Source organism: Squalius cephalus, assembly GCF_949319135.1.
Source record: "Squalius cephalus genome assembly, chromosome: 2".
NCBI classification, from domain to species: Eukaryota; Metazoa; Chordata; class Actinopteri; order Cypriniformes; family Leuciscidae; genus Squalius; species Squalius cephalus.
Genome location: NC_137123.1, coordinates 63,202,900 through 63,222,899, shown reverse-complemented (window position 1 = coordinate 63,222,899; position 20,000 = coordinate 63,202,900). Strand labels below are relative to the sequence as shown.

Below are 20,000 nucleotides of genomic sequence, written 5' to 3'. Positions count from 1 at the left end.
ACTTAAAAATGCATGAATTATTTAAAGACAATAGATGTGAAATTAGTGTCATGCAATAATCTTTTCATGCTAAATTAATTCTGCAGCTCGTCTGATATAGATATAGAGACATTTCTTATGGTTATGAGTGTATTATTGCTCATTATTGCTCAAGTATATGATACAGCTTTCATTCTTCATGTCAATCATATATTCATGAGAAAAATCATCAGTTTGAATAAGGAAAGCGATATCTTTGTCATAGTATCCTTTCAATGGTTAAAGTTGTGCTGCACTTTACACCGTTTTGTTTTATTAGTTTATGTTTATTGATCTATTTACCTTTTTTTTTTTTTTTTTTTTTTTTTTTGAAATATAATAAATATGTTGTTTGATAAGTGAGATCTCTGATTGTAGTCCTTGAAAACCAACAAAAAGTAGTGCTTGAAAAGTCCTTGAATGTCCTGGAATTATATTTGACAGTGTCTGTACGAACCCTGAGAATAGGCAAGGCAAGTTTATTAATATTAATATTTCACATTTCATACACTATGGTAACCCAAAAGTGCTTTACACAGATGACACAGTTATTAAAGGAACTAAACGAGTAGAAAGATGACACATAGACAAACTTCTCATCAGAAAATAACAGAATCAATGATGCAAACTGTTTAATTTTTTAAAAAAATGAAACAAATATGAGTTTGGATTCAGCATCGCACCGTTGTTCTTGCGTGTGTTTCAGGGGAACGGCTATATCCGGGATTGTGTTCGGCGTAGTGTTCCTGATGGGTGCGGTGGCGGCTGTCGTCCTCTGCATCTGTGTGTGTGTGAAGAACGGGCGCGGGGCGAGAGTGGGCGTCTTCAGCTCCACACACATCAACACCGTGACTCAGGGTTACCCAGGTAACACAACAACACACACAACCCTTCACACACAGAGAGCGCCCTCTCGCACGTCCAATCACAGGTATCTGCTCTTTAATAGCGTTGGCACACAAACATTATTTAGAGTTTCAGTTGGACGTTCTTTTAAGTGTTTCTGCTTGTTTTCCAGAGAACATTCAAAAGTAACGTTCCCATTATGTTCTAAGAATGATGAAATGGAATGTTCGTGTTCCTTTAATGTCTGACATCAGAGAACATTCAGAAACGATGTTTTTGTAGCTTAATCGGAACATTCTTAGAACATATTTTTGTTAGCTGGGGCTTTAACGTTTTAAAGGGGTGGTTGATTATGATTTCACTTTTCTAGCTTTAGTTAGTGTGTAATGTTGCTGTTTGAGCATAAACAACATCTGTAAATTTACGACGCTCAAAGTTCACATTTTTTAAGGACTACAACAAACGGCTGGTAGAGACTACACCACATTCCTCCCGGGTTAGTGACATCACCAACCCTAGAATTTACATAAACCCCGCCCCCTGAACACGATATATAGATTATCAAGACAGAATATGCTAATCAATGACTAGAAGATAACTACACATCAGCTTCATAAATTCACCAACTAACCATTCAGAAATGTCCTGTTGCTTCTACATGTTGTCTCTTCTTCTTGAGTCTCTCCATCATTGTCCGACTCCGGTTTGAACATAAAAGGCTAAAAGTGATTGAAATTTTCAGTGCATGTGTGTGTGAGGTAAAAGGACACAAGCTCTTGAAGCTCCGCCCCCCTGTGCCGGGAGCAGCAGCTCATTTGCATTTAAAGGAACAGACACAAAACGATGTGTTTTTGCTCATCCTCAAAAAGTGACAATTTTAACATGCGATATAAAAATATCTGTGGGGTATTTTGAGCTAAAACTTCACACACACACTCTGGGGACATCAGAGACTTATTTTACATCTTGTGAAAAGGGAATTATACCACCGCTTTAACGTCCCCTCGTGGTCAATAATTTTATCCCTTAAAACTCATCTTTGATCACCAAAATGACAAAAAATATTCTTCATGCCTTAAAATAGCTTGAATGCAACTTTACACCCTTGCCTCATTTAGGATACTTATATAGTATAGTACACTTATTACACAGCATTTCGCCACTTTAATAATTATGGAGATATTGATTTTTGTTTTTAAATCACACCTGTTTGTATCTCATAATTCAACAGTGTACAAAACAATACTCACAAAATGGCGGCAGCGTTTGTATGAAACGAGAGAGCGAGTCCACGATATGAAATGAGTCCACGATACTGAATGGCATATTAATAACTGTACATAAATCTGGGAATAATTTACCACTGGATGGCTCGATTGACCAATCAGAATCAAGTAATCCACAGAGCCGTGTAATAATAACTAATAACCACATGCTGTCAAGCACTGGGTATTTAACCATTTTAACCGTCCGCAACGTTTTGTGAATTATAATCAATTAATATTCATTAATTTGATGCATTTGTCTGCACTGACACTATTGTATGAGTGACAAAACTTAAATTGTCTTCAGCTTTACTGCTGAAATTGAACTTGTTTCATAATTGATACATTTTTACAGTTATTTTACTGTTTTTTTTTTTTTTGTGCAACTGCTTTGAAACAGTGTATTGTGTAGAGCGCTGTAGAGATAAAGCTGTCTCGTCTTTATGATTTTTCTATTACCTTCACTAATTACTTTCACAGTTGGCGTCTTAAAATGTATTGCTGGATAAATTTCTTTTATGTATTTTAAAGGACATAAAGCATGTTTATTTACATGCACAAACTTTCATTACATAAATAACCTTTTGATAGATTTCTCTGACAATTACCAACCTTTCACCATCATTAAAACAAAACTACAAGCTGTTTTTGAGTCAGATCGGTATCACTTTTTATGCATAATTAATAAGTAATGTGTCACTTTAGTGGAATTGCATAGGTTGTAATTTTTACATTAAATGTGCAAAAGTTCTAAATTGATTTATCTTTGTTTTAAGGCTGTGAAACAATTAATCGCGATGAATTACATACAAAATAAAAGTTTGTGTTTACATAATATACATGTACTGTGTATAATTATTTTGTATATATACATGCATGTATATATTCAATAAATATGTGCATGTATATATATTTATACATAATTTATATTATATATAAATATTTGATATATAAATAACACATTTTTCTTAAATAAATACATGTGTGTGTGTGTTTATATACAAAATAATTATACACAGTACATGTATATTATGTAAACACAAACTTTTATTTTGGATGCGATTAAATAGTTTAATGTAGGACTCAACACTCTTGAATTTTTTTCTCACCCAGTAATTTTTATTTTGGGTGAACTATACACAATACATGTTGTATTTTTGTACTGTGATATATTGTGACACCCCTAGTGCAGACATTAATCTCCAGCTCTTATGTTTGGCAGGTCCGCCTCCTCCGTACAGTTATGATTATGAGATGTTTCCTCCTGATCTCCGGCCGCCTCCATACACACCGACTCCACCCAGAGCACACACACACACACACTCTCCACCTCCACCCTATCCAGGAGACAGCCGGAAATGAGCCTGTTTTCTGCTGAGGATGATGATGAGGATGAGGATGATGATGATGATGAGGATGATGATGAGGATGAGGATGATGATGAGGATGATGATGATGATGAGGATGATGATGATGATGAGGATGATGATGATGATGAGGATGTTGATGATGATGATGATGAGGATGTTGATGATGATAGTTGCACAGAATCCCTGCACAACACAAGACCAGCGCTCTGGGAATGAATCGGAGGATTTGCGAAGATGCTTCTCATGTGGGGATTTGAATATTTTTGTATTAATGCCATGGGCATTTATGGTCTCACAAATCTAACGAACACTAATAAAAGTTATTTCGAGCAGCGTGAGACCAGGACAGGCCTGCAAACTGTTCAAAATCAGTGTTATTTTTTTTCATGACAAATGAAAAGGCTGTTAATATGGGAATAAACTTCATATGTATAATATATGTATTATATTCTCATACCTTCAAAGTGTGCCTTGATTAATCCGCTGAGGAAATAATAGGATTGTGGATGCAGGAAAATGTGTTTGTTCGTATGCATAGAAATTTGAAAGGACTAATAGGGCAACTTTTATGCATTTTTAGTTATTACCGTAATTACGAGATTCCAACTCGTAATTCCAACTTGTAAACTTGGAATTTTCTGAGAGTTCCGATTGTTATCACGTGACCGCAGGATATTATGAAAACACAATAGTTAACTGTTCTCAGAAAACTACCGATTGTGTCCAAAACAGCAAAGCTTTAACGCGTTTTTTAGGTCAGTGTTTACCTTTTCATAATAAAACCGAAGCCTGCATGCTTTTTTTTTTTTTTGCAAAAGGATCCTTGCATGTGTGCAGGTATTTCTATCGCACAATTTGTTATCATTATGTTTAATTAATTGCGGCCTATTTTTATTATTTTTCCTCACACAGTCAATGAACTACACTAAAATACAAATATATTTCATTTAGAAACCCTCTGAACGTCCACACGGGGTCAGCAAATAACTGAAGTCTCATGCGCATAATTCAATTCTCCACCTGTAATATACCTATACAAGACATTTAATGCCTTTATTTTTTACAAATGCAAAATGAAATGCATGTATTTTTTTGTTATTACTATAATATATTTTATTACTAAGCTAAAAAAATAAACCGATTATGTTTTAAAAATTAAAATAGCCTAATAAAGTAACAAAAATTTATTGAAAAACAAATCTCAAGAGTAACATTTTTTTATCACTATATTAATATATTTCACTACTCATAAAATGTATGTTTCAGGCAAGCAGCGACCAAACAAGCTTAAATAAACAACAATACAGTATTTATGTAAAATATAAAAATACAAATAAATATAATATAAAATATATGTAACTTTAAAATAAAAATATTTATAAAATAAGGTAAAATAAAGGTTGTAGATGGAAGAGTAGTCTAAGAATTTATTTTAATGTTAGTTTGCCGTGTTTTCAGGCATTCCCTGCCCCCCTCCCACACATTCATCCCGCGTCGCGTCACATGACGCGTTGTTCTTCTGACTCGCCTTCATCGCAGGCGCATCGCATTCTTCTGGGAGTCGACACGAAACACACACCGACATTTTACAGCAAACGGATATATTTACTCTATAAAGCCCAGCACTGTTTGTTGGAAGCACAGAGGAGAGGAGCAGAATGGGGTGTCGAGAGGTTTTCATATTCCTGATGGTCGCGACATCGACGCTCGCCGAGGTAAGACATCGACAAAAGATCGGATAGCGACGCGGAACGCTGATCAATGTGACCATCAATGTAACAAGTCGATTCAATGTAACGATCACAGCAACGTTAGATACACAAGAACGACTACGATTCAACAAAAAACAGCGGCGACTGCACATTTCTTTCGCAAACATCGCGACGATTGTTATTTATGCGTTCAGAACGAGGTTAAATAGGCTTAAACAATCATTTATTTATTTTTTGAGTCAAATTATATTTTGTTTGATCGGTTGCTGTGGATTTTTTACGGTTACATTGGAAATATTTCTCGCGATAAAATCGCTACATACGCGGAATGTATCGTGCGATGTTTTATATCCAGAGGGAGAAATACGCTACTGTGTAACAAATCCACTAAATATTAATACGAAAACTGTCAAGCTGAAGGTGAAACCCTCAGATCATAAATGCTCGATCTGCTGCGGTCGCGTGATTATCTTTATGAACATAATTTGACATCATATTCAGTGTTTCACACATTCATTGCTGTTTTATATCGACTATGTTTTGATATAGATCCAGATAGTTAATGGAGGAATGCGTTCAGTGGCCTGTTGGGTCGGGATTAAACAACAGGGATCATGATGGGATCAAACACGAATCCTCTAGGAATCAAATGAGATGCTATTGGATAATCTGGAACTGAATGTCAGGATCACGTTTGGATTGATTTCAATCAACCGTGTTGTTGTTGTTGGTGGGCGCATGTAGAGAACATTATTTTCATAAGTCCCTGTAGTCAATCATTTTATCCCTCAAAACTCATCTTTGATCACTAAAATGATATATTAAAAAAATAAATCCTTGAAAATTAGTCATGCCTTAAAATATCTTGAATGTAACTCGACATTCTTGCCTCATTTAGTAGGCTATGGACGCGCCGCGGTTCTATGAATATGCAAATGAGCCCCGCCTCCACTCACTCACTCAGCTCAGAGATCCACTGGTTGACGATCACACGTTGATCTGATTGGTTACAAGGTAGTTTGTGACGTCAGAAACACCAGCGATTTCAAAGCGTGTTTTTGAGACTGTCTTTGGTTCACTGCAGTTTTAAGGAGGAAATACTCAGCAATGCTGTCGACTTATGAACTTACACATGCTTTGACTTAAAGCATATTAAAAACACCACATAGACACATAAACAACATTAAAAGCTGGATTTTTAAGACGTGACTCGTTAAAAATGTATCACTAGTCTTGCTGGTTTAAGGTGGTCAAGCTGGTCTCCCAGTCTAGCCAGCTGAAGAAGTGGTCAAAACCACTCTAAAACCAGTATACCAGTTTAGGCTGGTTTTATCTGCTCAAGATGGCAGCGGCTGAACTCCACTGGATGAAACTGCGGCAACAGGCTTCGAGGAACGCGCTATTTTTAAACGCTAACGAGCGGTTTAAGTTTATTTTTACTGTAAGAAACCATTGTTTTTGCGCGTGTCGAAGCCTGTAATCTTCCACACCACAGTCTCTCCACTCTATTCTCAGCACATTTACAGACTTTTGAAGGATATTATAACAAGCTACTGTGCTAATAATACCATAGTTTGTGGGCATATACCATGGTATTCTTGGAGTATACTACGTCGATACCGTTATGTGTAAAATACTATGGTATTACTCCCTGAGTCCATCCATCACAGTTCTTTTTAAATGCATTATGAGTGTAATGATGAAGATCTGTTTACCAGTTATAGATGTAAACAACATTAGCTGGATGTGATGAAGTTATTTCTGAGGTCAATAATAGTGAGATGTTGATTCACTCTAAACTGCATTATATTAGAGTTTAATTGCTTTCACATTTGGTGGTTTGTGGTTTTGTTGGTCTTGCCACTAAAAGGTCTGGAGAAATGGATGTTTGACCGATGCTTGGCATTCATGGACAAATGTTGAAACACACAGACTGTGATGAGGACATGGTACTGGAACCAGGACTGGGCGATATAGCTATAAACAAATATGTTTTTCTACTTGTTGATGATATTTAATAAGCATCTCAATGCTTATGTGTTTATCTGAAATGACTAAAGTAAAGAAGAACCATCATTTGTTTCAACCATTAAATCTACTTCTCAATCATGGCCTGTTTTCCGCATACAATATTTCATTAAATGAATACAGTATTTATACAGTACATTTGCATTTATATGCACCAGTATGACTGTATTTATGCACAGTCGAACCAAAATTATTCAGATATTATACCAGATATAATTTTTGATATTGTGATCAGGACACTATAGTTCATTTCTGTAAGTGAGGAGAGCAGAATAAAGTAAATTGTGACATATTATACCCAATAACTCTTCATACAGAGACTAAAATGGGAGCAGAAATGATTGGGACACTTTGAGCTGATCATGTTTTGCTGAAGTGTGTTTTCTTTAATTGCTAATGCTCTTTTTACACACAGACTGAACACAATGAAGCATTGCTTGGTGATTGGTTGAGCTAAACTGGTATTATCTAATTGTGTAGTTAAATTTAACAGCTGACAGATATTCAACATAATTCATGTGTGAGACAGTCTAACAGAAGGACGGACAAAACCAGTCAAATATCAGCTGAGTTCATAACTCTGAGCTCTTTAGTACCATTTTCTAAACTATAGCGAATAAACTGATAATGTGAGAAATATTGAAGGTGTCTAAAATATTTCTTCTTTGATTTGTGTGAATGTTTTTGAGTGATAGGGCCAAATAAAAAGCACATTAATATCATTGGATTCATATCATGTTGTTAGCAAAACCATCACAAATACTGTAATCCAAGTCGAGTCTCCTTCATTTATACAGCGCTTTAACAATATATATAGTTTCAAAGCAGCTTTACAGTGATAATAGGAGATTACAGTAACAGAGAGTGTTTAGGCTTTACAGCAGATCTAGAATAAAGTTATTGTCCAGATGAAGTTAGGACCGAGTTGTTGATGAAAGTGTCTTTGTTTTCATCTGTGCCTCGTATGAAACGCCATATTGCATGTTCTCTGTTGTTGCTCCGATTAGCCGCTTTATCCAGAACTATAGACCTGTGCAGGGCACGTGACACACACACGTATGGCCGGCATTCAGAGCCGGCTTTGAGATGAGCACTGGGGTTTACACACTGAATGCACGGCTTTGTTGGCGATAACATGACGTGTCAGCAGGTGAACGACGAACAACAGCTTCTTGAATAATCAGCATGAGTTTGAGCAAAACCTGCTGTGTTTCTGAGCCAATATATACAACTAAACAACATCTCACTGTTTTTAATCGCATCCCAAATAAAAGTTTGTTTATTTAATATGTGTGTGTGTAGTATGTATAATTATTTTGTGTATATATAAATACAAACATATGCATGTATATATTTAAGAAATATTTGCATGTATATATATTCATACTAGGGCTGTGAAACGATTAATCGCATCCAAAATAAAAGTGTGTTTACATAATATATATGTGTGTACTGTGCATATTTATTTTGTATATATAAATACACACATGCATATATTTAAGAAATATTTGCTTATATGTATAATATATATATATATATATATATATATATATATATATATATATATAATTTGTATTATAAATAAATATTATATATAAATAAAAAAAATTTCTTAAATACATTCATGCATGTGTGTGTATTTATATATACAAAATAATCATACATACTACACACATAGCCTATATTAAGTAAACACACACTTTTATTTTGGATGCGATTAATCGTGATTAATCGTTTCACAGCCCTAATTTATACATCATTGATATTATATAAAAAATATAAATATTTTGTATATAAATAACAAATTTTTCTTAAATATATTCATGATTGTGTATTTATATATACAAAATAATTACACACCACACACACACACACATTAAATAAACAAACTTTTATTTTGGATTAGATTGATCGTCACACAGCCCTAAAGCAACGATATCTCCGTTTTTTTATTTGACTTTTGACTGTGCATTAGTCTAGTTTCTCAATGCTTCTTTGCCTTGTCTTAATGTTGCGAAAAACACTGCAAAAAAATAATTGAATATCGGAGTACATTTTACGAGAAAATACTTGGAAAATGCGTTTATTTCAGAGTGTTACTTGCCGTTTCTTTGTGATTGTTTGTGTAATTTACTAGCAATTTCTAGGGGGAAAAATTACTTCTACACCCATTTTTTTTCAGTGGGAAAAAGTGGTTTGATTTCAGCGAATCGGTTCCTTTGAAGTGTGTTTCAATCCTCCCAGTAATGATGCTTTGATTCATGAGATGTGTGCGCTGTTCGTCGGACTGGGCTGATTTTAAAATCCACAGGAAGCATATAGCCTATATATATATAACGACCCTCCGCGGGGCTGTTTCCATGGCGACAGATGCATTGGGGCATATATATAGATGTGCCCCCCCCCCCCCCCCCCCCGAGGGTCGTTTATAACGAGAGCGCTGCGAATTACACATCCATGTCATATGACAGATGCTTCTAGTTGTTAGATTTGACCTCTGACCTTCTCAGCCACGAACAGGGAAGCGTGATTAGCAGCGTCCCGCATGGCCTCGTCCCACAGGAGGATTGATGATGCCGTAACGCGTGTGTGTTGCATGTCATTGCATGAGAAACGAATATTACAAAAACGTGCACTTGCTGTAAAACTGCTTTGAAAGGATTTGTATTGTGAAAAGCTCTAGCTGTGTGAAACAGATGCACTTATTAGTGTTATATATCGCTTATTCGGATTCAGACCACAGATGCACATTAGCGTGTTAAAGATAAGCATGTTAAATAAATAATTCAAATAATTAATTAATTCATACCACACTCCCAGCTAACAGGGAATTTTCTCTCTAAGTTATGAACAAACATTCTTTCAGGAACGTTAATAGAACGTTTGTTCAATGTTATCTGGTCTGTAAAAGAGCACAAAAACATATATTCTCCTGTCATGTTTTTTAAATGTATCTAGACCTACTTGTTCAGTGAACATTCAAAAGTAACATTCCTAAAATGTTTGAAGAATTATAAATGTAATGGTCCCTTAACAACCCGCGTAACGTTGATAATTCCGCGAGTAACTGCAATTGCAGATTTCGAACAGAGATGGCGACAAAGAGGAAAAACTACGCACTGCAGCTTTAACGTTTGATGATCGTGTTATAATTTACATGTGCGTCAGCAATCGCTCGTTTTTGCTTCTTCTTCACCTGTGTTTCGATCAGGAGATTCTGTACTCTTATAGATCAATAGATGTGTAACAGCGCCACCTACCATATAACAGTGAAAAAACCCCAGAAAAACTATATTTTTGAATATTTGTGAAATGATTCCTAGAGATTAGATTCTTTTGCTCATATTGTTTCCGTGTTTGTGTATCAAATCAAGACTTATCTTTTCAACAGGACTGTTTTCTTAAATCTGTTCAGTTCTAATGCATAGAATACAATAGGGCTGCACAATATATTGAAATTATCGAAATATCGCAAATGTATAAATCGCAATATGCATATCGCAACGGCTTGCAATAACTGGTCATGAACAAAAGACGAGAATATCACACTGCTCTCGGCTGAATAACTTTTATAGCTTTAATAAGAATCAGTATATACTGTATATTTAATTCATACAGTAAAAAACTAAACAGTGTTTTATTTTTACATTTGATTATTCAGTGTCTTTTGTTAAATAACTAGGGCTGTCAAACGATTAATCGCGATTAATCGCATCCAAAATAAAAGTTTGTGTTTACATAATTTATGTCTGTGTACGGAGTATAATTATTTTCTATATATAAATACACACACATGCATATATATATATTTAAGAAAATGTGTTATTTATATATAAAATATTTATATATAATATAAATTATATATAATATAAATATATATACACAGTATATACATGCAAATATTTCTTAAATATATACATGCATGTGTGCGTATTTATATATAGAAAATAATTATACACAGTACACACACATATATTATGTAAACACAAACTTTTATTTTGGATGCGATTAATCGCGATTAATCGTTTGACAGCCCTAATATATATATATATATATATATATATTATATATAATTTGTATTATAAATAAATATTATATATAAATAACAATTTTTTTTGTTATTTAGCCCTATAAATAACCCTAATGTAGGATAACCTGAGCCACTGAACCCCACTGATGTTAAAATAACACTTCTTATATTTCAGGAAAACACTGATGTTCACTTTCAGAAGTTTAGGGATGTTTTCTTGTCACAAAAATAATGTGAAACGTGTGTAGGTTATATAATTTTAAATAAATTTGAAAGATAATTAAGTTTATTTCACACACTTTAAGCATTATCGCATCGAATATCGCATTATTTAATGAGTTATCGCATTTTTCTTCAGTATCGTGCTGCTAGAATGCAGTGATGGTTGTGAAGGAGTGCAGATGTGGGATAAACAGTGTTTCCTGGTCTCGTGTGTTCCTCCTGCGCTATATTTAGTGTTCCTCAGGAGAGAGAGGGGCGAGGCACATATTCCTGTCTCCCTCTCTCTCTCTCTCGTTCGCCCGCACACTCTCAGCCTTTTCTCTGAACTCATGTGATGTTTCATTGTGCCGAGACACAAGCGCGCCGCCATCTTTAGAAATCTGTGTTTGAACTTCAGGTTTTGCGGTCGCTCTGTATATTTCTATGGCATCGCTGTCAATGAGTTATCAGCTTGTGAAGTGGATTTGCTTATTGTAGAGTTAACAAAAGTTATCATGAGCATTGTAATGTTTGGAGAAATGTCTATGAAGATTTTAAAATATGGAAATACACTCCACGAGACTGAACACAGCATGGAGTTGTGTTGTAAATAGAGTTGGATCTGTGTTGATGTCGAGCGGTAGCGTCAGAATCAGATTATAGACATTGGTTTCAGTAGTTCAGGGTGTGTGTGAATCTATTAGATTATTTGTAAAAACAAAAACAATGCATTTCATACACTATTATGTATTTCATACACTAAAACTTGCTCTACATTTATCTTCCAAACTATATAAATGTTGATTAAAAGTGCCCCTATATTGCTATGTTAAAGGTTCATAATGTTGTTTTTGGCCTCCAACAATAGATTCACACGCATCCAAGCTCAAAAACACTTTAATTCTCTCATAATCTGCACTGCAGCGTCAGCTCTTTTCTCTCAGTGTCTGAAACGCTTCCATCAAGGATTCAGTCTCTCTAAGCCCCGCCTCTCTGAGAGCTGCTTTGCTGTGATTGGTCATAAAGCAAGCGCTCATTATCATATCTGAATCTCAGCTCTTGATCACAGTCTCTAAGCCCCGCCTCTCTGAGAGCTGCTCTGATTGGTCATAAAGCAAACGCTCATTATCATATCTGAATCTCAGCTCTTGATCACAGTCTTTCTAAGCTCCGCCTCTCTGAGAGCTGCTCTGCTGTGATTGGTCAGAAAGCAAACGCTCATTATCATATCTGAATCTCAGCTCTTGATCACAGTCTCTCTAAGCCCCGCCTCTCTGAGAGCTGCTCTGCTGTGATTGGTCAGAAAGCAAACGCTCATTATTATATCTGAATCTCAGCTCTTGATCACAGTCTCTCTAAGCCCCGCCTCTCTGAGAGCTGCTCTGCTGTGATTGGTCAGAAAGCAAACGCTCATTATCATATCTGAATCTCAGCTCTTGATCACAGTCTCTCTAAGCCCCGCCTCTCTGAGAGCTGCTCTGCTGTGATTGGTCAGAAAGCAAACAGTCATTATCTGAATCTCAGCTCTTGATCACAGTCTCTCTAAGCCCCGCCTCTCTGAGAGTTGCTCTGCTGCGATTGGTCAGAAAGCAAACGCTCATTATAATATCTGAATCTCAGCTCTTGATCAGTCTCTAAGCCCCGCCTCTCTGAGAGCTGCTCTGCTGTGATTGGTCAGAAAGCAAACGCTCATTATCATATCTGAATCTCAGCTCTTGATCACAGTGATGCGAACAGTGACGATGTCGTGGGTTTTACCGTATCAATCTCAGAAAACAGCGTCTTCTCGACACGAACAACACGAACCAAACTCTTCCAGTCTCAGATACACTACAGTGTTTGAGGGCGGAGCTAAGAGACGTTGATCAGCCAATCAGGACCAGAGGCGGGCATTATGCAAATTAGCTACAAAAGGTTCAGCAGGAAGTGAGACTGAATTACTGACGACTCGTTTCAGTTCAGAATCACTTCTTTCTTTCAGGAGACAATAAATCTATTACACGCAGTTTGATATTTGAAACTTTGCAGCTCTATTACAGACTGCATGAAAGGGAATATTCATAAAAGCATTATAGGAGCACTTTAATAGCACAACTTTTGTGTAATATAATAGTGCATTTGCAATTGAACAGCAGAAGTTACTGTGTTTTTCATTAATCCAGATCTTTCTGCTTCCAGAAAAGTGCGCGTATGTATGATGTGTGTGTTTGCGTGTGCGTGTGCGTGTGTGTGCGCATGTGTGTGCGTGTGGTGTGTGTGTGTGTGAGAGAGAGAGAGAACTGCTTCCACCTCCTGTTTACTCCCAGAGCGGACGTCCAGTTTGTGTGTTGAAGTACGGACACAAAAGCATCCGTGTGTGTGTGTGTGTGTGTGTGTGTGTGTGTGTGTGTGTGTGTGTGTGAGAACTCTCTCAGATTGGTCTAGATAGCGTTTGTAAGTAATGCATCTGTTTGAGGGCTGACCTACATCAGCGTCGAGGACAGGTTTAAGGATTGTGTTGTTGAGTGAATGTCATCCGTCATATTGTGTGTGTCTCTCTCAGATATGAACACACACACGTACAGCGTGATTGTGTTTCACTGCGGTATAAACACACCAGCGATCTATAGCATCATCTCACATTTATATTTGCAGGGTAAATGTGTGCTGAAGAACCACTGACCCGATGAAAGAATGTTTCTGACGGTGTTTATTGGGTAAAAGTTTCAGTCTTTTGAATAAAAGCGGCGCCTTTACATGTTCCTGTCTCCACATCATGTTACCTTATAAATAATTATTATATTATTTTATTATTTCATATTATTTTACATGAATGTTTTGATGGCTGATTTCAATTAAATGTATAATTGTATGAATACAAAGGTGTGTGTGTGTGTCTGTGTGTGTGTGTGTCTGTGTGTGTGTGTGTCTGTGTGTGTGTGTGTGTCTGTGTGTGTGTGTCTCTGTGTGTGTTTGTGTGTGTCTGCGTGTGTCTCTGTGTGTGTCTGTTTGTTTGTCTGTGTGTGTCTCTGTGTGTGTGTGTGTCTCTGTGTGTGTCTCTGTGTGTGTTTGTGTGTGTCTCTGTGTGTGTCTGTGTGTGTGTGTCTCTGTGTGTCTGTGTGTGTGTCTCTGTGTCTGTGTCTCTGTGTGTGTTTGTGTGTGTCTCTGTGTGTGTGTCTCTGTGTGTGTGTCTGTGTGTGTCTCTGTCTCTGTGTGTGTCTCTGTGTGTCTCTGTGTGTGTCTCTGTGTGTGTCTCTGTGTGTGTGTCTGTGTGTGTCTCTGTGTGTGTGTCTGTGTCTCTGTGTGTCTGTGCGCGTGTGTCTGTGTGTGAGAGAGTGTGTCTGTGTGTGAGAGAGTGTGTCTGTGTGTGAGAGAGTGTGTCTGTGTGTGTGTCTGTGTGTGTGTGTGTGTGTGTGTGTGTGTGTGTGTGTGTGTCTGTGTCTCTGTGTGTCTGTCTGTGTGTCTGTCTCTGTGTGTGTGTGTGTGTGTGCGTGCGAGATAATATCCGCTCCTGGCTGATACCGGATCTTCAGGGTGGGTGTGTTACAGTGATTACAGGCCAGTCATTTATACACACACACACACACACAGCGACGCAATCAAGACGTCTGTTCCCACAGAGACTGTTGCCATGACCCCCCCCCCCCCCCCCCCCCCCCCCACACACACACACACACTCTGCTGCCATGGCGACGGTCAGGCTCACGCCCATAAACCCCCAGTGTCCTCTGGGAGAAAGTGTGTGGGGGTGTGTTTATTGTGAGGGGCTTTTCTTATATGACAGGAGCCTGGCGCACACACACACACACACACACACACACACACACACACACACACATATGCGCATGGTCTCGCAGTCGCACACACACGCTCAAACACTCACAAGCTCGCGCACACTCTCACTCTCTCTCTCTCTCTCTCTCTCTCTCTCTCTCTCTCTCTCTCTCTCTCTCACACACACACAGACACACACACACACACACACACACACACACACACACAAACACACACACTCATAATCAGTGCACAGCCGAGGATCTCTGGTTGATCTGACACTGTTATATCACACACACACTGTTATCAGGTGTTCAGTTCAGCGTGTGGAAGTGTGTGTGTTCGGGATTGTGTGTATTAACTGTACTGGTCCTGTTCCAGTGGCTGATGCAGGAGTTAATGTTCAACCTTATAGTGCAACATATTAAAGGCGTTTGATCACATATTTGCTCACTGGTTGATTTTTCACCTGAGAAAGACTGTAATTCTAGGAAAAGTATTTAAGTGTATATATATATATTTAACACCAAACTCACAAGTAGCTTTTTAACTCATAATTAGCCATTGAAAAATATTGGCGCTGGAGAAGATGTGTGTTGGTTCCAGAAGTTTCCCTCAGCAGAAGCTCGACTCCCAGACGCTCGATCATGTTCACACTCGACCTGCAGCTTTATGGGAGTTTATCCCGGATCCCGGTTTAACCCTGTGATCCCACACCTGTGTGTGTGTGTGTGTGTGTGTGTGTGTGTGTGTGTGTGTGTGTTTGTGTGTGTGTGTCTCGAGGTGCCATGTGCTGGAGAAACACCTGCAGGGGGAACCCTGTGTGTGTGTGTGTGTGTGTGTGTGTGTGTGTGTGTGTGTGTGTGTGTGTGTGTGTGTGTGTGTGTGTGTGTGAGAGAGTGTGAGTGTGTGTATATCTTACCCAGAAGTGAGCTAAACCTGGCAAAACCTCCTTCTGTCTGAGTATATATGACTAGTTGTATATAAATCAACAGAAGTCTCTGCAACGTTTCCATTTAGATCGATAAGTAAATGTGTGTGTGTGTGTGTGTGTGTGTGTGTGTGTGTTCGCAGTTCTGTGGGATAATCTGTGTCTTTTTTTATCAACACTTGCACAGAAATTCTCCAAAAATAACTTTTGTTTTCATTTACATTTATGTGTTCAGCAATGAAAGCCACAATATTCATAATATTCAAGAACTATTTCCTTAAACTTTCACTTTGAAAACACAGAATGTCTGTAGAATGGGCCAATCGGTGTAAATCATCTCCAAATGACCGAATGTCACTTAATTAATATGCGTGACTGATGTAATATTTCATGTTTTGTAATGACTATAATCCGCTCATATTTTAAATCTAATTTATTTTAAGTGATTTTTTTGAGTGAACTTTTTGACTCCCTTGATGTCAAAGAAAATGTTCAAATGCTCAGTCAGTCAGAGATATTTCTGCCACTTCTGCTGTAATGACAATGAAATATATTAAAATAATTGAATAATAATTATTACTATACTAAAACTATATGCAATTTTATTACAATTAAAATAATTCAATTGCAATTTCAGAAGATTCAAAAACTGAAAAAACCCACGCCATCGTTACTGTTCGTATCACTGTGATCAAAAGCTGAGATTCAGATATGATAATGAGCGTTTGCTTTCTGACCAATCAGAGCAGAGCAGCTCTCAGAGAGGCGGGGCTTAGAGAGACTGATCAAAAGCTGAGATTCAGATATGATAATGAGCGTTTGCTTTCTGACCAATCAGAGCAGAGCAGCTCTCAGAGAGGCGGGGCTTAGAGAGACTGTGATCAAGAGCTGAGATTCAGATATGATAATGAGTGTTTGCTTTCTGACCAATCAGAGCAGAGCAGCTCTCAGAGAGGCGGGGCTTAGAGAGACTGTGATCAAGAGCTGAGATTCAGATATGATAATGAGTGTTTGCTTTCTGACCAATCAGAGCAGCTCTCAGAGAGGCGGGGCTTAGAGAGACTGTGATCAAGAGCTGAGATTCAGATATGATAATGAGCGTTTGCTTTCTGACCAATCACAGCAGAGCAGCTCTCAGAGAGGCGGGGCTTAGAGAGACTGTGATCAAGAGCTGAGATTCAGATATGATGAGCGTTTGCTTTCTGACCAATCACAGCAGAGCAGCTCTCAGAGAGGCGGGGCTTAGAGACTGATCAAGAGCTGAGATTCAGATATGATAATGAGCGTTTGTTTTCTGACCAATCACAGCAGAGCAGCTCTCAGAGAGGTGGGGCTTAGAGAGACTGTGATCAAGAGCTGAGATTCAGATATGATAATGAGCGTTTGCTTTCTGACCAATCACAGCAGAGCAGCTCTCAGAGAGGCGGGGCTTAGAGAGACTGTGATCAAGAGCTGAGATTCAGATATGATAATGAGCGTTTGCTTTCTGACCAATCACAGCAAAGCAGCTCTCAGAGAGGCGGGGCTTAGAGACACTGAATCCTTGATGGAAGCGTTTCAGACACTGAGAGGAAAGAGCTGACGCTGCAGTGCAGATTATGAGGGAATTAAAGTGTTTTTGATCTTTGCATGTGAAATAAATACCACTTTAATGAACTGTGTGTGCAAATAAGATGAAAAGTTTGTAAAACTAGCTTGCTTGCATATTATAAAACCTTTATTCGTCTGCAGTGAAGTTCATTGTATTTGGACGAGTTGGTTCAGTCTCGTATCAGACGGCTCTCATACGCGTCTCTATTCATCACAGCACAGCCTGATCACAGATAGGACGTTGTTTTCTTGCCAACACGTTGGGTCTGCTAATAAGATTAGCGAGCACAAAACGTTAGCATGTCTATCTCTCTCTGTCTGTCTCGCCCTCCCTCACGCGTCTTTGTCCTTTATTTAACACAATGTGTTCATTGAGAAGCGTTTCTCAGCCTTTACTGAAACCCTCTCGCATTGTGTTTGTCCTCACAGGGAACGTTTCAGAACGTTCTGGTGAAAGATAGTCTGTTCTGATCTATCGTGACTCAGGAAGAGTGTATTTACTCCGTCATGTTTACTTGGTAAAGTCCTGAGAGCTGATAAAGGTGTTTAACGTCGTCAAGGTTCAGCGTGTTTAGACTGACGTTCTGTCATCATATCAGGACAATCCTGGTGTTTGGCTTCATCCTAATCCACTTTCTGTCCTTCTCCGGTGATGGGAACCACATTCATTCCTTGTCAGAAGAAACATGCCAATGTTCGCCATATCTCTTAGTGGAATACAGTCAAACCAACATTTATTTAGACACATTTCTCACATTATCACAGTTTATTCGCAATGGTTTTGTTTTGTTCGGTTCGCAGGGGCTTAGTCAGACTAAATAAAACTAAAGTTTGGTGTGTGTAAAGCTGCTGAACTGGAGATTTCTGACTTTAAAGATTAAAATACAGATGCAATTAGATAAAGTGCAATGAAATAAAAACTTAAATGTGTGTTTTGGATGTTTTATTCCTGAATGAAGATGACAAAATGGATCTCGAAACCGAGCAGTGCATGAAAAACACTGGTTTTGCCGGCTTTTATTTTCTTGTCTTAAGGCAGTAAATGGAGTTAGATAGTTTGATCTGGTTTTGTTCTGTTGGTTTGATCTGGTTTTGTTCTGTTGGTTTGATCTGGTTTTGTTCTGTTGGTTTGATCTGGTTTTGTTCTGTTGGTTTGATCTGGTTTTGTTCTGTTGGTTTGATCTGGTTTTGTTTTGTTGGTTTGATCTGGTTTTGTTTTGTTGGTTTGATCTGGTTTTGTTTTGTTAGTTTGATCTGGTTTTGTTCTGTTAGTTTGATCTGGTTTTGTTCTGTTGGTTTGATCTGGTTTTGTTCTGTTGGTTTGATCTGGTTTTGTTTTGTTGGTTTGATCTGGTTTTGTTTTGTTAGTTTGATCTGGTTTTGTTTTGTTAGTTTGATCTGGTTTTGTTCTGTTGGTTTGATCTAGTTTTGTTCTGTTGGTTTGATCTGGTTTTGTTTTGTTGGTTTGATCTGGTTTTGTTTTGTTGGTTTGATCTGGGTTTTTTTTGTTAGTTTGATCTGGTTTTGTTTTGTTAGTTTGATCTGGTTTTGTTCTGCTGGTTTGACCTGTGGTTTTGTTCTGTTGGTTTGATGTGGTTTTGTTCTGTTGGTTTGATCTGGTTTTGTTCTGTTGGTTTGATCTGGTTTTGTTCTGTTGGTTTGATCTGGTTTTGTTCTGTTGGTTTGATCTGGTTTTGTTCTGTTGGTTTGATCTGGGTTTGTTCTGTTGGTTTGATCTGGTTTTGTTCTGTTGGTTTGATCTGGTTTTGTTCTGTTGGTTTGATCTGGTTTTGTTCTGTTGGTTTGATCTGGTTTTGTTCTGTTGGTTTGATCTGGTTTTTTTTGTTAGTTTGATCTGGTTTTGTTTTGTTAGTTTGATCTGGTTTTGTTCTGTTGGTTTGATCTGGTTTTGTTCTGTTGGTTTGATCTGGATTTGTTTTGTTAGTTTGATCTGGTTTTGTTCTGTTGGTTTGATCTGGTTTTGTTCTGTTGGTTTGATCTGGTTTTTTTTGTTAGTTTGATCTGGTTTTGTTCTGTTGGTTTGATCTGGTTTTGTTCTGTTGGTTTGATCTGGTTTTGTTCTGTTGGTTTGATCTGGTTTTGTTCTGTTGGTTTGATCTGGTTTTGTTCTGTTGGTTTGATCTGGTTTTGTTCTGTTGGTTTGATCTGGTTTTTTTTGTTAGTTTGATCTGGTTTTGTTCTGTTGGTTTGATCTGGTTTTGTTCTGTTGGTTTGATCTGGTTTTGTTCTGTTGGT

The 20,000-nt window shown here is 37.7% G+C and overlaps 3 protein-coding genes across 4 annotated transcripts in view; 2 read left to right on the top strand and 1 right to left on the bottom strand.

The window, feature by feature from the left end:
- cyyr1 (cysteine/tyrosine-rich 1) overlaps positions 1 to 3,932 on the top strand; it is a 7,840-nt gene extending 3,908 nt beyond the window's left edge. The window contains exons 3-4 of the mRNA XM_079864022.1: positions 725 to 885; positions 3,352 to 3,932. Of these exons, the coding sequence (XP_079720148.1) occupies positions 725 to 885; positions 3,352 to 3,491 (301 nt within the window). The 3' untranslated portion in view covers positions 3,492 to 3,932. The remainder of the gene's footprint in view (positions 1 to 724; positions 886 to 3,351) is intronic.
- The window catches only part of LOC307154265 (uncharacterized protein), a 217,571-nt gene that overhangs the window by 92,612 nt on the left and 104,959 nt on the right, over positions 1 to 20,000 (bottom strand). The window lies entirely within an intron of this gene.
- The window catches only part of appa (amyloid beta (A4) precursor protein a), a 55,354-nt gene continuing 40,354 nt past the window's right edge, over positions 5,001 to 20,000 (top strand). For both annotated transcript variants that reach the window (XM_079864009.1, XM_079864008.1), the window contains exon 1: positions 5,001 to 5,214. In XM_079864009.1, the coding sequence (XP_079720135.1) occupies positions 5,158 to 5,214 (57 nt within the window). In that variant the 5' untranslated portion in view covers positions 5,001 to 5,157. The remainder of the gene's footprint in view (positions 5,215 to 20,000) is intronic.